At 32.8% G+C, this 22726-nt stretch overlaps 1 protein-coding gene across 5 annotated transcripts in view; it reads right to left on the bottom strand.

Moving 5' to 3' along the window:
• The window catches only part of LOC101687504 (pleckstrin homology domain interacting protein), a 129266-nt gene that overhangs the window by 95491 nt on the left and 11049 nt on the right, over positions 1-22726 (bottom strand). For 4 of the 5 annotated variants that reach the window (XM_045066237.1, XM_045066232.1, XM_045066234.1 and 1 more), the window contains exons 5-7: positions 17565-17715; positions 17380-17478; positions 3262-3422 (exon numbers count right to left, since the gene is read on the bottom strand). In XM_045066237.1, coding sequence (XP_044922172.1) covers positions 3262-3422; positions 17380-17478; positions 17565-17715 — 411 coding nt within the window. Of the gene's footprint in view, positions 1-3261; positions 3423-10997; positions 12404-17379; positions 17479-17564; positions 17716-22726 lie in introns of those variants that run through there. The other variant, XM_045066236.1, reaches the window with a different exon arrangement.

Below are 22726 nucleotides of genomic sequence, written 5' to 3'. Positions count from 1 at the left end.
CATTGGGGCGCCTGGGTGGCTCAGTGGGTTAAGCCGCTGCCTTCAGCTCAGGTCATGATCTCAGGGTCCTAGAATGGAGCCCCGCATCGGGCTCTCTGCTCAGCAGGGAGCCTGCTTCCTCCTCTCTCTCTGCCTGCCTCTCTGCCTGCTTGTGATCTCTCTCTGTCAAATAAATAAATAAAATCTTAAAAAAAAAAAATTCTAGTACAAAATATTTGTACACTGTCCTAATACAAAATTTCACTTATCAATTACAAATGACTTCATTTTAGATCCTGTACAAAATTTGTAGTTAAGATTTTAATTAAGAAACAAAATGGATAAAATTTATTTAAATCTATCTATAAAATCAACAGCAGGAACTAAAACAATGACTTCTTACTGTAGATCTTGATCTATACTAATTACATGCATTATTCCATTCATGTAGTCATACAAATATCTTGTAGGGGTGGTATTATTATTATTATTGCCCTTCTTCCTCCTTTTTTAGAGATGAGAATACTGAAGATTACAGTGGTGAGATAATGTGAGCCATCTAATGCCAAAGCTGATGGTCTTAAACACAGTGCTATTCATACTGCCTCTAGCTGTCACTCAGAAAGGACCCAAGAGAATCTGTCCCTTGGAAAAAAACTTGCAAATACATCTACATGAAAACTTCAGGAATGTGTAAGGTCTTCAAATACCAAACAGATAAAAAAGTAAAACCGGTTCATCTATTACTGAACTGTTATTCCAATAAATAACATAGGAATCTCATAGGAACCGCTCATTAGTTATTCATGACCTACTATCCTAAAGCTTTATCTCATCAGTTTTCAACACCAATTTCAAAACATTAGTCAGTGGCTAGTGTGTTTCCAGTGGAATGAGGGAATACCCAGCAGCCATCCCACTTTATGAAGTTAATAGAACAGTGAACTCATAGGCATCCTATTGCCACTTGAGATAACCATAAAAATACAAGGAAATTTTAAATAACAGTACTTTTCATATCTAAGCATTTTTTATCATATGGTAGCATTTTGGAATCTACAACTGCAAACCAGCAGTAAAAAACTACAAATAAGACTATGAGTTTGGCCCAATTAGTAAATTATATCACATACATAAAAAATTCAATTTTAGACTCTGGTAAGATTCTTATAAAATAATACGGAGATAATTTTCTTCCCTTTTAAAAGTGTCTTCAAATAGGGGCGCCTGGGTGGCTCAGTGGGTTAAGCCTCTGCCTTCGGCTCAGGTCATGATCTCAGGGTCCTGGGATCGAGTTCCGCATCGGGCTCTCTGCTCGGCAGGGAGCCTGCTCCCCCCCCCGCCTGCCTATCCATCTACTTGTGGTTTCTCTCTGTCAAATAAATAAATAAAGTCTTAAAAAAAAAAAAAAAGTGTCTTCAAATAAAGAAAAATATTCAGAAAACAACTTCTTCACATGTCATTCCTTCTCCCCAAATTAAAAGCTCCTAAAAGTAGAAATTAAATGTCTAGCACAGGGGCTGTATGCCGATTTTTTTCTATACAGGGCCAATAATTATCTTCAATTTTGCAGTCATAAATACTCACATGTGCCTGCCTTTGTCATTACTCAACTCTGCCATTTGGTAGCGCAAAAGCAAATGTAGGCTATACATATGTGAAACAACTAAGCATGCCTTTGTTTGAATAAAATTTTATTTACAAATACAGGTGGAAGGCTGGCTTTGACCCACAGGAGTAGTTTGCTATCCCTTGGTTCAAAATGCTGCTCTTCCAGCTCCTTACCTACCACCTACTAAACTCAGGAGATAGCAACAGCACATTATTTCACTACATTTTCCCTCGAAAAAATTCTAGATTATTTCTCTAATTCAAATCAAAACACATAATCCTTCATAAATTACAAGAAATAAATACTTACCATCCTATCATTTTTAAAGAATCCCCACAAGATACTTCACTAACATAAAAAATTAAGTCATATATTTTTATAACCTCAATGCAATGGCGTAACTTTATCCTTGGCAAAATGAAGTACAAACACAATGTAATGCTTTTTTCTTGTTATTTCAGTTTATTACTATTTTTGAAAGATTCTTTTGAACATTACAAATACCAAATTTATTTTGTTTTGAGACGTGAATTTAAATATTGGTATACTGAGCTTGAAAGAGGTAAATGTAATTTTCCATTACCATTTGAAAACAAATATATTTGCTAAAGTGTATCAAGCACTTTAGCAAATATATAGATGCCTGTTCTCCCCTTTAAAAATAATAACCTATCAGAAAATTTCACTTTTATTTTGCTTCATAGAGAACAATGGAGATAAAAGAAAAGGTGAAAGAGGAGAATACTAATCTAAGAAATGATCTGCAAATGCCTGAGTGGATTAGAGCCAGGGAAAAGATATGTATGGAAATCCTTTCCCACATCCTGCTGTTTATGCTATTTTACAGGTGACTAGGTACATGGGTAGGGAAGCAGATATAAATAAATCTCAGTTTACAAGCATATTTATTTAAAAGAGGAATCTGTAATTGTACCCAACTGTGTAAAATTTGCAGCTGCTCTCCAAAGACAGAGAAAGGAATTTCCATTATAATTTCCATTTCCCAGTTTCTTACTTCAAAGAAAATTAAGGACTTTGTGAATGAAAGCATACCTTTAGCTTACAGGGGAGCATTTAAGTACAGGAAAAGTGTAGTAACTACTACCCTTAGTGTATATAATAGTTAATCACCTAAAAATAAACAGAAATATTTCCAAAGGTAATTTTCTCAGTTAAAGCTGAAAAGCTTTGCTTTCCTTCATTTAACAGGTTAAAAGAAACAAGAGCAAATAAGCCCAAAGAGACTCTTTAAACACAACATCAAATATACTGAAGAATGAGGTACTAAGGATAATATAAAAAGATACATTTAATAATCTCCTCTAATTTGCTTAACACACTTTCGTAAAGTCCCTGGTACAGGGTTTAAGTTATTATATGGTATTTTTATAAAATGTTAGACTGCATATTTGATATAATGTCAGGACTCACACTTATTCATAATATAGCACCATCATATAGCTGTACCTGTACTACAACATTTAGGAACTTTCCAAACTTGAATCAAGTCCAACTTCAAGTAAAATCTTTTATCATAGTAAACAAAATTACTTGAATATCCAGTTTTTCATTAGAAGACAAAACATGAAAGTTCTGTTTCAAGTTCAACTATAAGCGATGTTTCTTCAATGCCATATATGAATTAAGATAATACTTCAAAAATTACTTACAGTAAATATCCGTCTGCCAGTTCGATCAAAAGTTACGCAGTACACAGATGACAAGTGTCCAAGAATTCGTTTATGCATTTTCATGTGCTGATATACTGCTGTTGGAACAAGTCGTTCAAGCCTGTATTTCCCATTCAGCTTCCGTGAAAACAAAGTATCCGCTACCAAGAGAAAAAGGGGGGAAATGAGTATAATACAGAAATTAATTTTCTTAATTATCATCTTTTAAGCATTCACATATTCCAACTTCTCAAATGTTGTAAAAACAGAGATGCTTTCTAATGTTTATGGCTCTCAGTTTTATGGGTAATTAAGTCAGGCACTATTACCCTAATTTTACAAATAAGCCAAGTCAGTTTATATGACTGAAGTCACAAAGTGTATAACATGAAGCTAGGATTAAAATTTAGACTTCTTTACTCTCTGACTAGTACTCTTAAAAAACCAAAACCATTTTACACATTATTTCTTTAAAATGCCCCCATGAGATAGTTTCCAACAAAAGCAGTTAAAACTGGATCCAGCAATTTCTACTTTTCATCAACCAGCAATTCTTGAACACATTAAATTTGACATGCCAAATGATGTTTTAAAAAAATATGCACAAATGAAGAGAGAGGAATAATTCATTGCATTATTTTAAAAAGTAACTAAACTGAGGACCTTGCCAAACACCCGTATAATGATTCTTTCTCTAGAACCTATTAGTCCTTTTTGGTCAACTCATCCATTTTAACCATCTTTCAAGATATGACTGAAGTTTATCTTCTGTTCAGAGCCTGATGTACTGACTTCAGCCCAAAATGTTTTCTATTGGAATGTATTTTCTATTCTGATAATCTTAAATAAAGAAGGTGCTCAATAAATATGTTGACTGATCTGCAGGCACATTATTCACTTATAGATTCCTTTTAATATACTTTTTAAAATTACTTTTAATATAAGGCATTTTTTCTGACCGTGACTGCCATCTACTTTGTATGGTAAGCACTGCAGCTTTTCGCTTGAATTTAGTCCCAAAGAAATTTAAACACACCTACAAAATACTATTTAACCTAGATTTAGAGTCCAGCAATTATGTCCTAAAGTGGATAAAATACAAGTATCTTGGCATCACATAAAAAATCTCAGTACTTATTGTTTTATTCCTGTACAGTAAGTGTTTGGCTCACACTATATTTAAAAGAAAGAAAAAAAATCTTGGGGACTTGTGAAGAGAAATGTAGAAAAATGCTCTGCATTACATTTCAAGGAATAATTACATTACATTTACATGTTCTTTTACTACATCAATTATTTTATATTCTAGCAGAATATACCTCTTTGCTATTAGCACATAAATTCTATGCTACCATTTATTTTTAACATCTGGGAATATCTGAGATAAGCTCTGACATTTGTAAATTAGTTTATTTAGGCTTAAGCTGGTTACACAATAACAGTGATTTACTGTTTCTAACAAACCTGATACATTTTTCCTTATGCACAGAAATCTTCTGGTAAAAGACTTCCTCTAGTGTTTTGGTTCCAAACTGATTTAGATCAAGAATCACACAAACCAAGAATCACACAAACCCACAGACATCAATTGTCTTGTCAAAGGAGAACTTAGCCAATTCTAAGGATCTTATCCAAATATTAAAGATCCATGATATCTCAGACTCACCTGTTTAATCTGTAAGAAATTAAGTGATGACAAATGACACAAATGTTGACAGTGTTACCAAGATATAGTTAATTCCCTCCATCCAAAATTTACAAAGTTCTCAAAATGACAAATTTTTAAAGACATTCAATACTGTCCAAGTATAAAAATATGATTAGTAAAAATAATTACAATATCAAAATTAATTTAATGATCAAGTACATGCATATATGTCAAAATTTTTAAAAATAAATTTGTTATAAAGACCATTTAAAAATCGGAGTTGACCGACTATTTCCTAAGCAAAAAAAACTTAAGCAAAGAGAAAGAGAAATGCTGCTGCTCTCTTAAATGGTTTTTTCCTGAATCTTTCTAAAATAGGTTTAAATCTTAATTTTTATTTCAGGAGTCAACTGAAAAAGAAAGAATATCCCTTTCAAAAAGCTCCTTTATAGTCAGCTTTACAAATCAAACTTTCCAGAGACATTATTTGAAATATATTTATAGTTAAAACTATAATTCTGTACTACCTTTTGTTATGCTTGGCTACCAATTAACTGCTGAATATCTATTCTATGACTCTATCCCAGCCAAGTCCTTGATTTCAGACAAATTACAAACTTGTGTAACAGTAACTGAAGATAACCAAGAGAGAACAGAATGTAGAATTCATCAGTAATAACTTGCTGGATAAACTTGATAGAGGGAGTTAAAGAAGAAAATAAAAGTATGGTTCAAAAGTTGAAGTTAACCTGAGGAGGCTGAATTTGTAGGCCCAACCAGATCAAATAGGTAGAGAACTATTACAAAGGTAGAGAGAAGGATGTTCTAGGACTCTGATCCAATGAATTCAAATTTTCTTTTACTATACCATTTGCATAATGTCTATCTCCCTTTCCAGATCTTAAATACCCTAAGGAAAGAAATTCTGTCTTACTCATTTTTCCCACAACTGAGTGCAGAACCTTTTAAATAAAAAATCTTAGTTAATAACATACACAAGATGGTTCAACTTAATCTATAGTTATATGGCAGAAAGGCAAAATGGCAATTATTCACTTTCTAAAGAAACTGTTAATAGACTAATTGGATTTTTGAGTAAAAAGGAAATGTCTCTTGGATTATAGAAACTCCTTAAATTTTATTAAACTAGAACATCAATTTTTAAAATGAGCATGGCTAAACAGATCTAAGGGGTCACAAAGGAGTAAGTTCCTTATATGACATTATTATAGTTTTAACCTTAAATCAAGTAGCATATAGGACTTGGTTTGAAAGTACATTTATTTTCCGAAGTATGGTGATGAGAAATATTCTTAAATTAAGGCTGCCAAAGCAAATTTCTATCTTCCTTCACTTGGCATATTCTTTCCTACTTTCTTAAGGCCAGTTAAAATGTCACCTCTGCTAGTAAGACTGTAGTGAACTTCAGAAGCAACCTTACATCACTCCTGTGCCCAAAACTACAATGATCTTCCTTTCATTCAGAATAAATACCAAATCCTTTACATTACACAACAAGCCTACTAAGGCCATGCATAATCTTGTCTCTCATCATCTCTGATTTCACTTACTACTTGAGACCCTTTATTTAATCTGCTCCAGCCACTCTAATCCCCTGCCCCCATTCTCCCACAGAAAGAATGTTCCTCATGTTGGGTCTCTGCACTGGCTGTTCCCTTTAGGTAGAATACTCTCCCCACATATAGCTAATTTCTTGACCTTCTCCAACTTTTTTCTCAGATTTCTGTCACTTCTCAATGAAGCCTAACCTGATCAGTTCACTGAAAACTGCAACTCCTTCCCTACTACCACTTAGAACTCCTGGTCCCTCTTTACTCAGCTCTGTATTTGCTCTTTTTCCACCACTTATCAACAGATTGCATATATTTATTTGCTCATATGTTCACTGTTTATTTCCTGCCCGTTTCCCACCCCTACAATTTATATAATAAATTCTGTATGTACCAGATTTTGTCTTTTTTGTCCTAAATATTGCCTAAAAGCTGACAATGATGGTTGGCACTCAGTAGATATCAGTATGCATTTGGTGAATTTAATAAATTACACATATAATAAAACAATTAGGTTTAAAGAATAAAACTAAAATAGAGGATTTACTGAACAGATTATATACCCAGAATCTCCCTAAATAGTTCTTCATTTCAACTACTCTGCTAAATAGATTTAATCTAGAGGGAAAGAGAAAAGTAAACATATTTTACTCAATTCCCTAGTAAAATAGAACTATAAATAAAATAAACGTTCCAGAAATCACTGTTACCCATTTGAAATATCAGTCTCTTTAAAATACAAAGAGGGGTGCCTGGGTGCCTCAGTTGGTTAAATGACCAACTTTTGATTTTGGCTCAGGTCATGATCTCCAGGTTGAGGAGCAAGCGGGTGCTCAGCATGGAGTGTGCTTGTCCCTTTTCCTGTGCTCCTCCCCCTGCTTGTACAAATAAATAAAATCTTAAAAAAAAAAAAAGAGTAAAACTAAATAAGTAAAATTTGAAGCAAGAAAAGGAACAAAATGAAGAACAATGTCATCAATAGCAAATCATTCAAAACAATCTTTGAAACAAAGTCTATGTGCACAAATCTACATAGCTATTAGAGATTAACAAAAGGCCCATAATTTAATGTTAGATATAACTACATACCTATCTAACCTGTAGATTCATATCCATTACTTCTCTAGGTTTAAGGACAATAAATCAAATTCCCCCCCAAGTCACTCTTCCCCAGTTTATACTTATTTTTCAAAAATTCTTTTTTCCAATCATAACACTAATGTACACTCAGTGTAGAAAATAACATAAATGAAAGAAGAAAAATCCATTAATTCTATCAGTCACTTTTAAAATTTTTACAAAGATTTCCCCCATAAACAGCATTTTAACAGCTCTGCTGTATTCCTTAATGAAATAAGAGTTAACCTCTAAGTTTGCCAGACTTGTATTCGAACCTGATACTAGGGGGACTTTAAGGAAATTTCTTTCTCTCTCAACTTTAATTTCTCTGTTATGTTTCTCTTTTTAAGATTTTATTTATTAGAAAGAGAGAGAGAGAGAGACACCGCACAGAGAGCACAAGCCAAGGAGGGGGGAAGCAGAGGTAGAAGCAGACGCCCTGCTGAGCAGGGAGCTGGATATAGGACTCTTCCCAAGCCACCCAGGCGCCCCTAGTTATATTTCTAGAAACATTTTCCACAATATACTTGACTTTCATATTAATGCTGTTCTTTGGCATCTCACAATTTCACAAATTTTAGTCAATTCTTTCGATATTTTTTCCTTTTTAAAATAATTTCTTCTACTGATTTAATATGAAGAGTCCTAATCAGCCAACAGTATAATAAATATCCATTTACATTTTCTTTTACTTCCCTGTGGTTTAAAGTTCTCACCTCCTTAATTTATCTGGACTTTTAGTATATATTGGGGTGAACCTCTAAAAAGGTATTTTTTCTCCTCCAAGTAGCCATTTGTTCCAGACTTTTCATTTACTCATCTTTTTCTACCCCATTAAGTTGTGATTATCTTATCTTATAATTTCTGTGCTATATCACTGACCTCATGTCTATTTATATGCCAGTACCAAAATTTTGATTTTATAACTAATGATGTCTTAATATTACCTGGCTATTCTTCATCATTATGCATCCATTTAAAATATCTCAGTCTTGATTATTATCTAATTTGAGGATCACTGAGAAGTTAAAAAAATAGATTTGTTGGAAATGTAAGGTTAATTTCATTTACTCATAAATGAAAAAACTCCCAGAATTTCTGTAAATAAAATGCAAAAGTAGTTATAATTCATAATTAATAACCACAAAAAGAGTTCCTAAATTAAAGTAGAAAAGAGTGAATTCTGGATAATCAGTACCTAGATTTCATTCTAATCTCCATGATCTGTGTTAATAAAGGCTTTCTAAATGTAAAATTAGTAACTCATAACTTTAAAAGAAGAGTTTGGAAATCTTTAAAACTAAACTTAAGTGAACTACAAAACTGGTAATAAACATGTAAGCAAGACCACATGAAAACAAATTCCAAACTGCTTTATTGCTATATATATATATAGAATTAGAATTCCCAACAAAATAATGCTAGATTCACAACCAGGCACTCAGAGGGCAATTTCTATAGAAATGACCTTCCAAGTTCATTACAAATCCAAAAAATTGCCTACATGTGGTGTTGGTGACTTCAAATTTTCCATCAGATAAATGTATTGTGCAGTGTAAGATATCTGATTAGGCATAAAATTACATAAAATTTTCTTCATTTTAAAGAACCACAAAAATGTTCTAATGAGAAGGAAATATGACTATGGGGTCACAAAAAACAGCCATATAAATCTCTAAAAGAGAAGTTATGCTAAAGCCAGGAATCAAATACTTTGAGAAAATAGCTGTGAAGAGGAAAAAGACACCAGGGCTTATAGATAGAGAGGGTCCTACTAGAAGGACTTCAAGAATCTAATGATAGAAAAACTCTTAATTGCTTCAAACAACAACATAAATACAACACAATACCTATTTGGTGAGAAAAATGACTATTGAACACTATTATGATATGTAGCAGGTGTGGAAAATAATGGCTAATATTACTGAGTGCTTTAGTAAAGGCCAGGGACTTTACATATATTCTCATTTAGTTTCATCCATCTTTTAAGGTAGATACTACTATTATCCCCAATAAGGGGATATTCCTTACCAGTAAGGAAACTGAAAGACAAAATATAACTTTCCCAGATATGAAGCCCAAGGGTTGAATTCAGGCAGTCTGATCCCAAAGGGCACACTCTTATTAGGTAGACAGATTTTAGAAAAAAAGACTGAAATGAAATATGATGAAGTATTAATAGCAGATAACCAGAGACTGATTTTTGAGCTGTTCTCTGTTTCCCAAGTTTTCTCTATTAAGCATCTATTCATTCTGCTTAATTTTTTAATTAAATGAAGTCTATCAGTCTACCTGAAGGAACTCAAAAGAGCAATATGAAAAGTACAAACAGTCTAAAGAGATTAACTTAAACTCAAAGAATGAGAAAAACAGGCCCAGGGATAAAGATGCAAAAAATTTAAATTTATTTAATTATAAAAAAAGAAGTCCTCAACAATAAGTATATTGAAGTATCAGAATTGTATACTATAAAACACAATAACCATTGCCAATCTGACAATGGATTGAATGATACGCTACAAAGAATTCACATCTGGTTTGGTTCAAAAGCCATAAAATAACACAAAGTGCCATCAATTTTGTTTATAAGTTTTGCTTCTAAAATCTATCCCATTAAATTTTTAAAGTACAAAAGAAATACATCAAAGATTGTGTAGGTTCAATTTTATTTGGCAAAAATATGCATAAGAAGGAAATTTTAACATTTAACTGACTATAGAGCCACAACTGAAAAGCTCATTGCAATAATTTTCCTGAGGTTACTAACATAGACATGAGTAGGAATTAACAACCAAATATTCATAATTTAAGGGCCAGAGATAATATGGGGAAATAATTCAACACAGACTGGTTTATCTTCACACCATCATCTGGTCTTTATGTCATCTTGCAACAATAAGTAGCAACCAACCAATATAAGAACAAGACAAACAAATCACTATTACTATAATGAACAAAATTCCCAACTTTAGTTAAAGTAGCAAGGGGCTGCAACATTAGGAGGACAATCCTGTGAACAGCTTTTGTCCCCAAAAAGGAGGAAGGCAAGAGAGAAGAGAAAAGGGAAATAATCACCTGGGTAACAGAGTACCCATTAGAGCTTCTCCATTTAACCACTGTAACTAAAATAATTAGAATGCACAGTAACTACCCTCCAAATCTCTACATAGTCAATTCGGTGTTCAGTTGTACCTGCTGTATGAAAGATATCATGTTTATAAAATTCAGCAGATATTACAAAGATAAATAAGGAGAACTCAAACACTGAAATAAAATACAGAAAGTAAAGAGAAGATTCTAAGAGTAAAGCAAAAAATCTCAAGAACCAAGTATGTAACAAGCACAAATATAACAAACCCCAATACACACACATTATAACTACTAGGACTGTAACTTACGAGAATTGTAAAATTACTTGATTTGTATTATTCTTCCTCCTCTTTTCTCTCTTGGAAACTTGTCTGATACTACTTCAATCAGAAAATAATATAATGTCATAATATTATTAGTTTTAAATATTTTTAAATGTTTTATAGTAATTTTAACAAAAACTCACTCTTTAGAAGCTATGTAGTTTTATATCAAACATTTTAAGCATTCAATTTTAAATTAAACATTTATACAGCACCTACATGGGCCAAGTATGAACTAAAGGATATAACAAAGAAAAGACACAGTACTTACCCCCATGGAGACTGCAGTATAGCAGGGAAGACAGATATGAAACAAGGACTTACAACAAGAAGTGTCAGCAAAAAAAGGGTTCAGAAAATCTTGAAATATACAGTAGAGGGTCTTAAATATATGGCAGGGGAAGGAGGGATTGGATATCAGCGAATTAGGTTTTTCTGAAAAACGCACACTTAAACTAAGACCTGAAAAATGGAACAGCCAAAGAATGTTGGTGGGAAGGGAGCATATTCTAGGCTGAGGCAAGAGCATGTGCAAAGCTCTGAGACTGGAAAAAATACAGTACTCAAGCTACATAAGGAAGCCAGGTAAGCACACAAGAGCACAGGGGGCAAGCATGGAGAAAAGAGACGGGAAAGGAGGGGGCAGACTGCAGAGTGCTTTCTAAGCTACGGTCAGGCTTTCTGGACTATTTCCCCAAAACAGTAAGTTGAAGGTTTTCAAGGAGAAAGTAATGGGAATAATGTAAGATTTGCTCTGGGATAAACAATTACAGTTTTAACTCTTTACCACAATAAGAATAGATCAGAAGGGATCTGACTAAAAGCAAAAGCCTATTTTGCAAAGAAACAAAGGGTTCAAAAAAATTTTCATTTTAGAAAAAAAATTAAATCAGTCTGCTAACAAGATTCTTAAGCCTTTCTTAAGGAACTGAATAATCTTCTCTCAAATTATTTATTTCGTAAGAGATAAACTTTAAAGAACATACCACGTTTTATTCTTTCTAAAGTTCTCACCCTGAAGCATACTTCCAAGGCTCCTATACCTAAATCAATAAATGGACACAGGTGGTACAAGACTAATGCATAAAGAATTTCACAAAGAAAGCAAAAAGGTGCTAAATAAATGTGACATAAAGTTAAATGCATAAGATCAGAAAAAAATACCAGGGATAAATGAGTTGGATGCTACTTCTTAAGGTTCAGTTTCTTCAATAACATGGGGGTATCTTGCAGTGTTGCTATGAAAAGCAAACAAGACAAAATGTATTTGTAAACTCAAAGGTATTATATATATACTAACATTTATAATGACTGTCCTTAAAAAATCAAACCTTCATGTTGTAAAAGTAAGTACTAACACAGGTTTTCTTTTACTTTTTTAAAGACTTTTGTGGGAGATCTTTCTTCCCCCTGGGTCTTCCTTAAGGAGTGGAACAAACTGCTGCTCTATTTATATAAATATCTGCTCAGCCTGATCATGGACTTCCCAGTTTCAAGACGGCTAGAAGATGTTCAATCGTTAACTTCAAAGGTTCCCTGAAGAAATTAAAAATAAAAAGCCAGAGACTTTATGAGAAAAATAAGATAATTTGCTTCACCTATACAGATATGAAATTCAACATTAAACCCAGTAAGCAACCTGGAAAAATAGGGGACACAAACAAAAAGGGGTAATGACTGACTAGTGCTTCCTAATTACTATTCCAACTGTTTGCCAGACATACAACAGGAAGGCAGGGCACACAGATGATACCTCTCATCACAACTATGGCCTTAAAAAGAATTTCCTCTCATTATTTGCAAAAAAGAAAAGAAAACACAGCTACAAAAGCAACAATTTGAACTCACCTAAGTAAACCGTCATTCTTCAAAGTGTTTCCCCTTTTTTGGTCAATCATAAGTTTGAAAAGAAATTTAAGCAAAAGAAAAAGTATAAATAATAATGTCTATTTTACGTATTTGGTACTTTGGCATAATGAACATTAGCTTTACTCCCTTAAAACAAAAACATGATACATCTTAGGAGTCTCTCAAAACTACCTATTCTTAGAAGACAAAAAAAGGAAGTAGGGAAAGGGGAAGGAGTGGAGTAAGCAGAAGAGAATTGAAGAAACAAAAGCCTCTGCCAAACAGAAATATATCATTCTGAGTTTTTCTTGTCCCACCCTATTCATTAATTACATCAACTGCCTACCGGCTCTTCATTTAATATTTACTAATACTGAGGAACTGGGTCCATAAAGAGCAATGAAATATAATCCATTGATAGATAAATGGATAAGGAAGTTGTGGTATGTGTGTATATATAAATAATGAAATATCATGCAGCATCAAAAAAATGAAATCTTGCCATTTGCAACAATGTGGATGGAACTAAAGGGTATTATGCTAAGTGAAATAAGTCAGTCAGACAAAGACATTATCATATGATCATATGATCTCACTGACATGAGGAATTTAAGAAACAAGGCCGAGGATCATAGGGGAAGAGAAGAAAAAAATGAAACAAGACAAAACCAGAGAGGGAGACAAATCATAAGAGACTCTTAATCCCAGGAAACAAACTGAGAGTTGCTGGAGGGGAAGGAGATGGGAGTGATGGTGTGGCTGGGTGATGGGCATTGGGGAGGGTATTGTAGTGAGCGCTGTGTAATGTGATGAATCACATACTGTACCCCTGAAACAAATAATATATTATATGTTAATAAATGAATAAATACAATCCAGGCCCTAACAGTATCATAGAAAAAAATAAAGGTAAATAAAGATCATTCAGGGGACAGATTAAAATCTAGAAGCCAAGACCAAAAAGTAAAAACCTCCAAACACAGCTAAGTCAGAAATGATTAGACAACAGAGATTATAAAACTATTAAGACTCGAAAAACAAAGTAAATGTTAGAAGAAGATGCATTCTAAAAAAAAAAAAATGGTTACTGAGAAAATAACAGGTCAAAATGAATGAATTTAAATAAGTGACAAGCAGTTGCGTAACTGAAGATAAAGGAATAACAAGTTTTAGAGGGTCAGAAATTCTATTTTACACATTTTAAAGTTTCAGACAAATGTGAGATATTCAAACTGAGAAGTACAACAGTTTGCATATAGTCTGAAAAAACTCTAAGAAAGGAAAATCCAATTTATAACCCCACTCATCGTAAATGAGCCTGAGTTTCAAACAGGAAGTTCAACTTAAAAAATAAACAAGCCCTAAATGCAACATGGAAACACGGATCTGATCCTGAACAAGAAAATGTAATTAGTGGGAAAATCTGGTGAGATATAAAAAAGATCTGGTGTTTAGATAATAATTATGTGCCAGTGCGGGTTCTACAGTTTTGAGAAATGTACCAGATAACCTAAGATTATAACACTAGGAAAACTGCATAAAAGTTACAAAAGAACGGTGAATTGTCTGTGCAACTTTTAATATACAATTTATTCCAAAATTAAAAGTTTATTTTAAAAAACCTGTATCTCAACTGTGTCAAAATTTAAGTATCTGAATCTATAGTACAAACATTTAAATCTATAGTTTAGGGGCGCCTGGGTGGCTCAAGGGTTAAAGGTTCTGCCTTCGGCTCAGGTCATGGTCTCAGGGTCCTGGGATTGAGCCCTGCATCAGGCTCTCTGCTCAGCAGGGAACCTGCTTCCCTCTCTCTCTCTCTGCCTGCCTCTCTGCCTACTTGTGATCTCTCTCTGCGTTAAATATATAAATAAATAAATCTGTAGTTTATGAAAAGCTGAAATGTTAAGGTTTTTTTCTTCTCACATTCCACTGATACATGGTAGTACTACCACAGACCAAGGAAAGAGCAAGGAAAATCTTTAAAGGTAGCCAGAGAGAAAATAGCAAAGAGGAATAATAAAAAAAGTCTTCTAATCCATATTCTGTGGTAACTCAAAATGATACAAAGTATCACCATGCAGGCAAAAAGCATGATGAACTTTTCTTTCCATTACCAACTTATTCCCAATTTTGCAGCAATGACAAAATATTCAAGACTGTCACCAAGGGGAACCGACAAGACAGGACCCTAAACTATGACTGTAATAAGTAGAATTGTTTTGATTAGTCCAGCTTTGCTTTAGTGACTTAAAATTATATGCAAAAACAGAAAAGCAGGTAAAATTGGCATTTTAGTAGAGTTTGTTTTTTAAAATATATAGAACAAATATTTTCCTGAAAATATAAGTGGAAGAAAAAAACATTTATTTTAAACCCTAAAAGTGAAATTAAGTATTTCAAAAAGGTACAAAAATGAAGTACTTGGTAATTAATTCTGTTATCTAAATATGCCAGTTGCATTTCTCTGGTGTGACATAAAACCCAAGATCTTTTTGCCATATTCCCTATATCCATGTCAGCAATATTTACTGACCTGACCATTATGATTTAATACCAATTTGAGTAACCAAATGCTACTATCTGAAAGTTTAGTTTATTGAAAATAAGGCATACTGAAAATAAGACGCACTTGACGTGTAACCCTGATCAAGATGCCAAACCTTTTGATGCCTCGATTTCCTTCTCTATAAAATAAGAATAGCTTATAGACCACTTAAGGTTTTAAAAGAGAAAATAAGTGGAAAATGCCTGGCACACAGTAATTACTTACACAGCAAAGAGAAGTTACTTACTGTCAGTATTCTTGTACTTTATCAGCTACCATAGAGCTACTGGACAATGTGGTGAAAGAATAATGTAATACATTCCCCTTACTTTATAGACATGCAAGTTTTCAAGAGAGGATGGACGTCCCCCTGTAGGTTAAGCACCTGTAATGTTTTACCTTCCCCTTCTTTAAAGAAAACTATTCTGCCCCTAGTTTAAGTTTCTAAGTGCAAAGATAAAATATACTCGAGTATCTCAAATCCTTTCTTGTTTTAATAGTTGTTCTTTATATACAGATTACTTATAGATATCATTATGTAATGAAGACACTCATATGCTAAAAAACAAAACAAAACAAAACATCCATGATTGTCTGCCACACAAGTATTACAAAGGATATGTTTGGAAAGGTCAGAGGAAACAAACCAGAATACATCACAGAGACAAAAAGATGAAATCATAAACGAGAAGGTGATAAAGATTAGGTAAGAAAGTCTACCATCTGTTCAACTGGAGTCCCAAAAGGGAGAGAATAGAGCAAAGATGATATTTTAAAAGGTAATAGCTGAGAATTTTCCAATGGCAGGAAAAGACATTACAGATTCAAGAAACCCAATGGATCTCAAACAAGATAAATTAAAAAACAAAACAAAACACCAACACCAAGACATATCACAGACAAACTATAGAAAACCAGCAAGAGGTCACCTTCTATGCAGCAAGTTAGGAGATTTAAACCCACATCTACCAATAATTACATATATAGGACAAACTGCTCTACATAAAACACAAAGATTGTCATACTGTATTTTTTAAAAAAATCACTTCTATGCTATTTTTAGGATACGGAAAATAGGACAAAAAGAAAGTTTAAAACAGTGAGAAAAGGTCTATTATATTAAGCAAAAGGCAAAACTATAATGTTGATGATCAGTATCAGTATAACAACTATCCAAAAAATAAATAAATAGATTTGGATAGGTGGAAGAAGGAGAATTAACACTCCTGGATAGGCAAAAGAGTGGGGGTGGGAGAAGACGCTATGACTAAAATATGAAAGTCTCTGAAAATGAAAAGTTTAGACTCATGCAAGCGGAAGTATGACACCATTAAAATATCTTAACCTCTTTTTACTTGAGCAGAACACCACCACAGCAAAGGTAGAATTAAATACGATTACTATTACAGTGTTGTAGATATGACCTGAATGGGAAAGAAGACACTGAAAGCAAGAAGGTTGGTTCGGAAGATAATCCAGGTAAGACAAGAGCCTGGTAGTAGAAGAGGTAAGAAATGAATCTAGAAGGCATTTCAAGAGGAAGACCTATCTACAGCAATTTTCCTTTGAAATTTTAAAGGCAAAAAAATGCACTACGCTTTATTAAAAAAACAAAACAAAACAAAAAAACACACAAAAAAAACCAACCAAACTATTTTTATTTTCCACCATAACTAATCTGTAATATGGTACATAGTCGTTCACAAAAATCAATCTAATAAATTTTAGGGAACAATTTTTTGTAAAAGTAATATATCAAAGAACAAGTTGACTTATATTTGGTATAGTATGTATAATCCAGAATTATACATTATGACTTCTTCACTATTAAGATTACTGACACAGTAAAAAAAAAACTGATAGCTTTTTCCTCTTTGAATGCTAATGCACAGAATATGAAATTCTCTTTAGCTAAAACATTTTTGTTTTCATAAGCTCCTTATTAAGAGGAAATCAACTTGGTAATGAACTCACCAATGCTGGGTGGGCTACCATAGTTAATTGGTGACTCAGGTGGTCTTCCACAATGCAATGCAGCCAGAGCAGATCCTTTCCACACAACATGCTTGCAGCCTATTAAACACACATATTTTTATGGATCCAAAATAGGACATACACACAAAAGATGATGTCTAAATCCTACTAGAAATTTTTCATACTTTTATTTGTGCGCAGCAAGGACTGTCTTCCAGCTCCCAATAAAGTTTGTACTCCAGGAACGCTTTGTGGAATTTCTTGTTCAAGAAGAGGTCCTAGCCGATGACATATTTGCAGCAAGTGATCAGGTGCTAAATGTCTGTAATACTTCACCTATTATGTGAAAGACATAAAATACTTGCTAAATAAGATAGTTCTTTGTGTCAAATAAAATATACCTTAAAAAACAGAGCAATTTGTTCTGTCTAGTCAACACTTCCTTTTACTTGAGGTAAAAGTTCAAGTTTATTCTGTGCAACCATTTGACTCACAGAAAAAAATAGTTATCCCAACCACCGTTTAATTCATTGAGAAACAATGCTAAAGAATTAATATAACTAAATATAGCCAAGTTATAAATGAGCAGATTCTAGTCAATGCAAATACTGAACAAAGAAAAAATATATAGCATTACAACCTAAAATGATTATGTTGTAGTTTAAAGGTTAATTTTCAAAAACTTCAAACAAAAGTCATCCAACTGTAAAATATAACTAATATTTTGGATCTTTGATGTTATAAAGAATATCTCCAGAATAATTAAGGATAAAAAGACCTTGATAGTTCATGTTCATCACAAAATTTCAAAACACTTATATGGACTCTATGAGCAATTTTGTAATTTATTCACAAAAAACCTTAAAGAGAAAGGCCAAATTCCAAATATTAATTTAAATAAGTTTAACTATAAAATAAATCTACCTACTAGAAAAAGTCTGGGCACTTCTGGAACAACTTCAAAACACTGCTTAAATTTATGCTAGCATTTGAAAGCAAGATTATGAAATTCTACTATTTTTATTTTCCATCCTAAAAGTCGTTTCAAAAAATCTAAAGAGAATTAGAGGAAAAAAATATTTTATCAATTTATAGTTAGATTATCAAGTTATAAAAAATTTCTCAATGTACTATCTAAATATTTTAGTTCACTATTCTCAAAGTGAGTTCTAGGAACCCCTAGAAGGTTCCTGAGGTAAAAATCATGAATACTACTAAAATGTTATATTGCTTTTTCACTCTTTCATGAGTGCATGGTGGATTTTTCAGGGGGCCACATGACATGTGATATCACAAAAGACTAAATGACGTAGCAGATAAAAGAATTTAAATACTTCCCAAAATGTAAAACAATGCCACTTTTCATAAATTTGTTTTGTTTTGGAAAATAATTGCTTCCAAAAAAAACGTTACTTATATTAAACATGAAATGAGTTTTCATTTCAGTATTTTAAAACTTGTTTTAATTTTTAAATAATAAATACAAAGATTATAATCCATGTAAACAAAGAAAATTCATTAATTTTTATTAATATAAAGGAGTTTTAAGGCCAGGTGTTTGAGAACTGCTACTCAAGGTCACATGGAAATGGCAATTTTAGTATGAATTCCTCCTAAGATTGATTTGGGGAAGGAAGTGAAGGGTTAAATTCTCTCATTCCATCTTGCAGTATCTGTTATACTCTACCAACAGAAGAACATGAAAGGTATTTTTTTAAAAAGTTGGCTAACATTCATCCTTCTAAGCTGAAGCCAATTAAGAGAAACTAATCTTACTTTTTATCATAATACATTCCTGTCATGAAGACAACATGGAACCATATTGCCACACTGATAATTTAATACAACACAAATGTAGCATACAGTAGTGTTAGTGGAATGAATACTTTAGTAAAGAGGTTCTAATATAAATTATATATACTATATTATATGCCTCTGAAAAATCCTGAGATAAATCTATTTGATTTTAATATAATTTCCGAAACTTGTTAAGCTATGGGTTCCCTTTTCCCCTAATATCATCATCTTAACGCAAAACATATTCTTTCAAACACTAGTATGATTAGCGCTAAGAAAAAAGCATTTAGAAGAAAATTTACCAAATTAAGAATTTTTTAAATTTTATTTATACTTTTCTCCAATCTTCCCTAAAATAATTTACTTAAAAATAAAATTTAAAGGAAAACTACAATATTTATAGGGTCCCTTCTAGTTCTTGTATGTTATTATTCTAATGTGATTTCTTTACATTGATCTAAGTTCCTTTCAAAAATTTTACTTTCACCATAAGGTTCATTATTTATTAACTTTAGTTTTGTGATTATCCTGTTTTAGGGTCTTTTTGTAAAATACATTTCAGCTAGCGAACCTGAAAATCCTTATTGGGGAATCCTTATTGAAGAATTCATAAAATATTACGAATCTACTTTTTCAGACTTAAGTCTTTCGTTGGTGATTTAGTATATTTTTCAAAATTGACTTTTACTTTAAAGTTAGAAGAAATACTTTCAGTTCTTAAAATCCTCAGGCTTTCTGGCTTTTGAGACTTTCTATAACCTGATCCCTCTGCTGGAAACCTTTTCTTACCTGTCCACCTCCCCACTTTATTCTCCTTCATGTCTCAGTCTATACCTCACTGCCCTCCATGACCTATAATAAGACCTCTGTCCCTTTTTGGACACCCTATCTTTTGATTTCCATGGCACATTATACTCCTTCCCAAAACGTTCTTTTACCCCCACTCATCAGGGCTCTGTGATACTTTTATCATATTAATTGTTTTTAATATATTTTTACATCTAAGACTCACTGGGAATCTAATGATAGTTACAATCCTCTGCCTAAAAAACACAGATACAGGCCCTAACTCTGTCTTGTCATTTTGGAGGTTCCTGAGACCCCTGCAGTATCCTAAGATTGCCAATTTACTTGTCCATGACCTATATTAGAAGACATGGGATTAGATCTTATTTACCTGTCTACCCAGCACCTAATGTAGTACTTGTAGTTAAATGTTTGTTAGGTAAGTGAACACATGACAATATGCAGTAACTACTGACTTTTCCTATTCTATCTAGCCATTAAACTGTGAAGTTCTTAAGGTCCAGGATCCCAGAGCCCAGTTCCACACTCTATTTCCTCTCACTCAATACGTTTTCCTTGAACAGTTATTATACCAATGATTCCCAAATTTGCATCTATAATCTATACTTGCATATCAAACTTCTTTAAGCAACTCTTTTTGGAGTCCCAAAACCTCCTGAACTCAATATATGCAAAAATGAACTCATAATCTTGTCAACATCCCCCACTCCCAAAATATACCCTACCTTGACAAACGACACCACCATCCATCCAGCCTCAAACCAAGAAGTCACATTTTTTTACATTGCCTATTATTCCCTTCCACATCATTCTTAACATCCGAGTAGTCACCAAGTTCAACTGATATTCCCTTCCAATACTTAAACTCTTCTACCTCTATAATAATGATCCAATTCCAAATCATCTTTGCAATAAACTCCCATTTTTTCCACATCCACTCATACCTCCTACACCTCATTCTATATATATATATATATATATATATATATATATATATATATATAAAAAATCTCTTCTATTCCAATCTGTTCTCTATATTGCAATCATAATGCCCTTTCTAAAACCTTTATCCGGTGAAGTCATCCCTACGTAAAACACTTCAGAGACTTCCCTTGCTCTTTGGCCATCCAATTCCTTAACATGGTCTACAAATCCTGAAAGGCATGTATGGTCCACTTGTACTTTGCTCCATATGGCACATTCCCAACCCTACATGCTCTAGCCCCTACTTTTCATATTTAGACATCCTGGCCTGCCTTCAGGTTCTTTACCTACACTCTCTGTCAGGCTTTTCCCATGCGGTACACTCTCTACCTTTCTCCACATCTCCTTGCCCAAACAACTCTTTTATTGTGCTTCAGATCTTCCTTCCAGTGTAACCACCTTTTCCCTATACTTTACCTCTTGGTGACTTTTCCGTAACATGTACCAGTTTATGATTATATATTTAAAAGTTTAATGATTTGATGCTTTTCTTCTTAACTTCACCATTAACTAGAAGAGAGTAAGAACGACGTTTTTTAAAATTTAATGCTTTTCTTCTTAACTTCACCATTAACTAGTAAGAACCAGGTGTTCTTTTGGTCCCAGCTGCATCACATACACACATTCATATATACACACTCACCTACCCACCCATCCATTCAATACACACTTTAACAACAACAACAATAACAAAAAACACTGATGAAGACTTTCTTTTGCTATCTTTAAAAACACTATTCTTAATGAATATTATCTATTCAAATAGATATCATCTATATCTATCTATATTATCTTAACTATTCTTAATGAATATTATCCACATCACTATGGTCAATAGAATGTAGCCACAAAAATTTTAAGAAAATGAAATGGTTCAAAAAAGGTTAAAATGGTTCATTTATGGCTTTACATGTATAATCTTTAACTTCCAAAGCAGTAAGAATACCATATCTTTAATATTCACTTAAGATTTTTAGTTTCAATGGACTTTCATTTGTTTATACTAATAAATAACAAAAGGAAATGAAAATTACAAGGGAAGTCAGAAGTGATACTGTAATAAAGCCCCTTATCCAAAACATCTGTATTTGGATTCTCGGTAATTGTTGTACACTATTACTTGGAAAAAACAAAACAACATCCTCGATTCTAATATACTGATTACTTTCCATGACCAGTGGTGCTTTAAATTTCTTAAGATATTCAACACATAAAAAGTATGACCAAATTATTATAAAGTTAACCCTGATAAATCTTAACAACACTATCATAGCTAACATATACTGACTGCACTCTAAATGCTGTCGTGTTGTAAGTTATAATATAAAAGTTCAGCTCATTATTTTAACAATCCTAAGAGATCTGAACTAATACTATTATTTCCATTAATAAATTATCATGCAGTAAAATAAAACAAGGTTCCTAAGATCACACACATTTAGTGGATGGTGGAGGTAGGAGTCAAACCAAGACAGTATATGTAACTCCAGTCCTCATTCACACTGCCATAGTACCTATTGCCTTAAATATATACATTTATATGTATATAGATTTCAATATTAAAGCTAAAAAAATACTTTGAACAGTTTTCAACAAAGACATTAAACTGAGACAGAAAAAGGAACATTCTAAAGTTCATTTTCACTACTAAGCAAACTGCACGAAAGCACAAATTCCTACAGGTAAAGGATACCTATAGGTAAAATAGCTAAGGATAGAAAATAAAACTACAGTAATAGTGTGACAAGCCTAAATAGTC

Source organism: Mustela putorius, unplaced genomic scaffold (genome assembly GCF_011764305.1).
Source record: "Mustela putorius furo isolate JIRA1106 unplaced genomic scaffold, ASM1176430v1.1 tig00003863_pilon_pilon_pilon, whole genome shotgun sequence".
Classification (NCBI taxonomy): Eukaryota; Metazoa; Chordata; class Mammalia; order Carnivora; family Mustelidae; genus Mustela; species Mustela putorius.
Note: the sequence above shows the minus strand (reverse complement) of the source record. Positions and strands in the feature narration are given on the sequence as shown.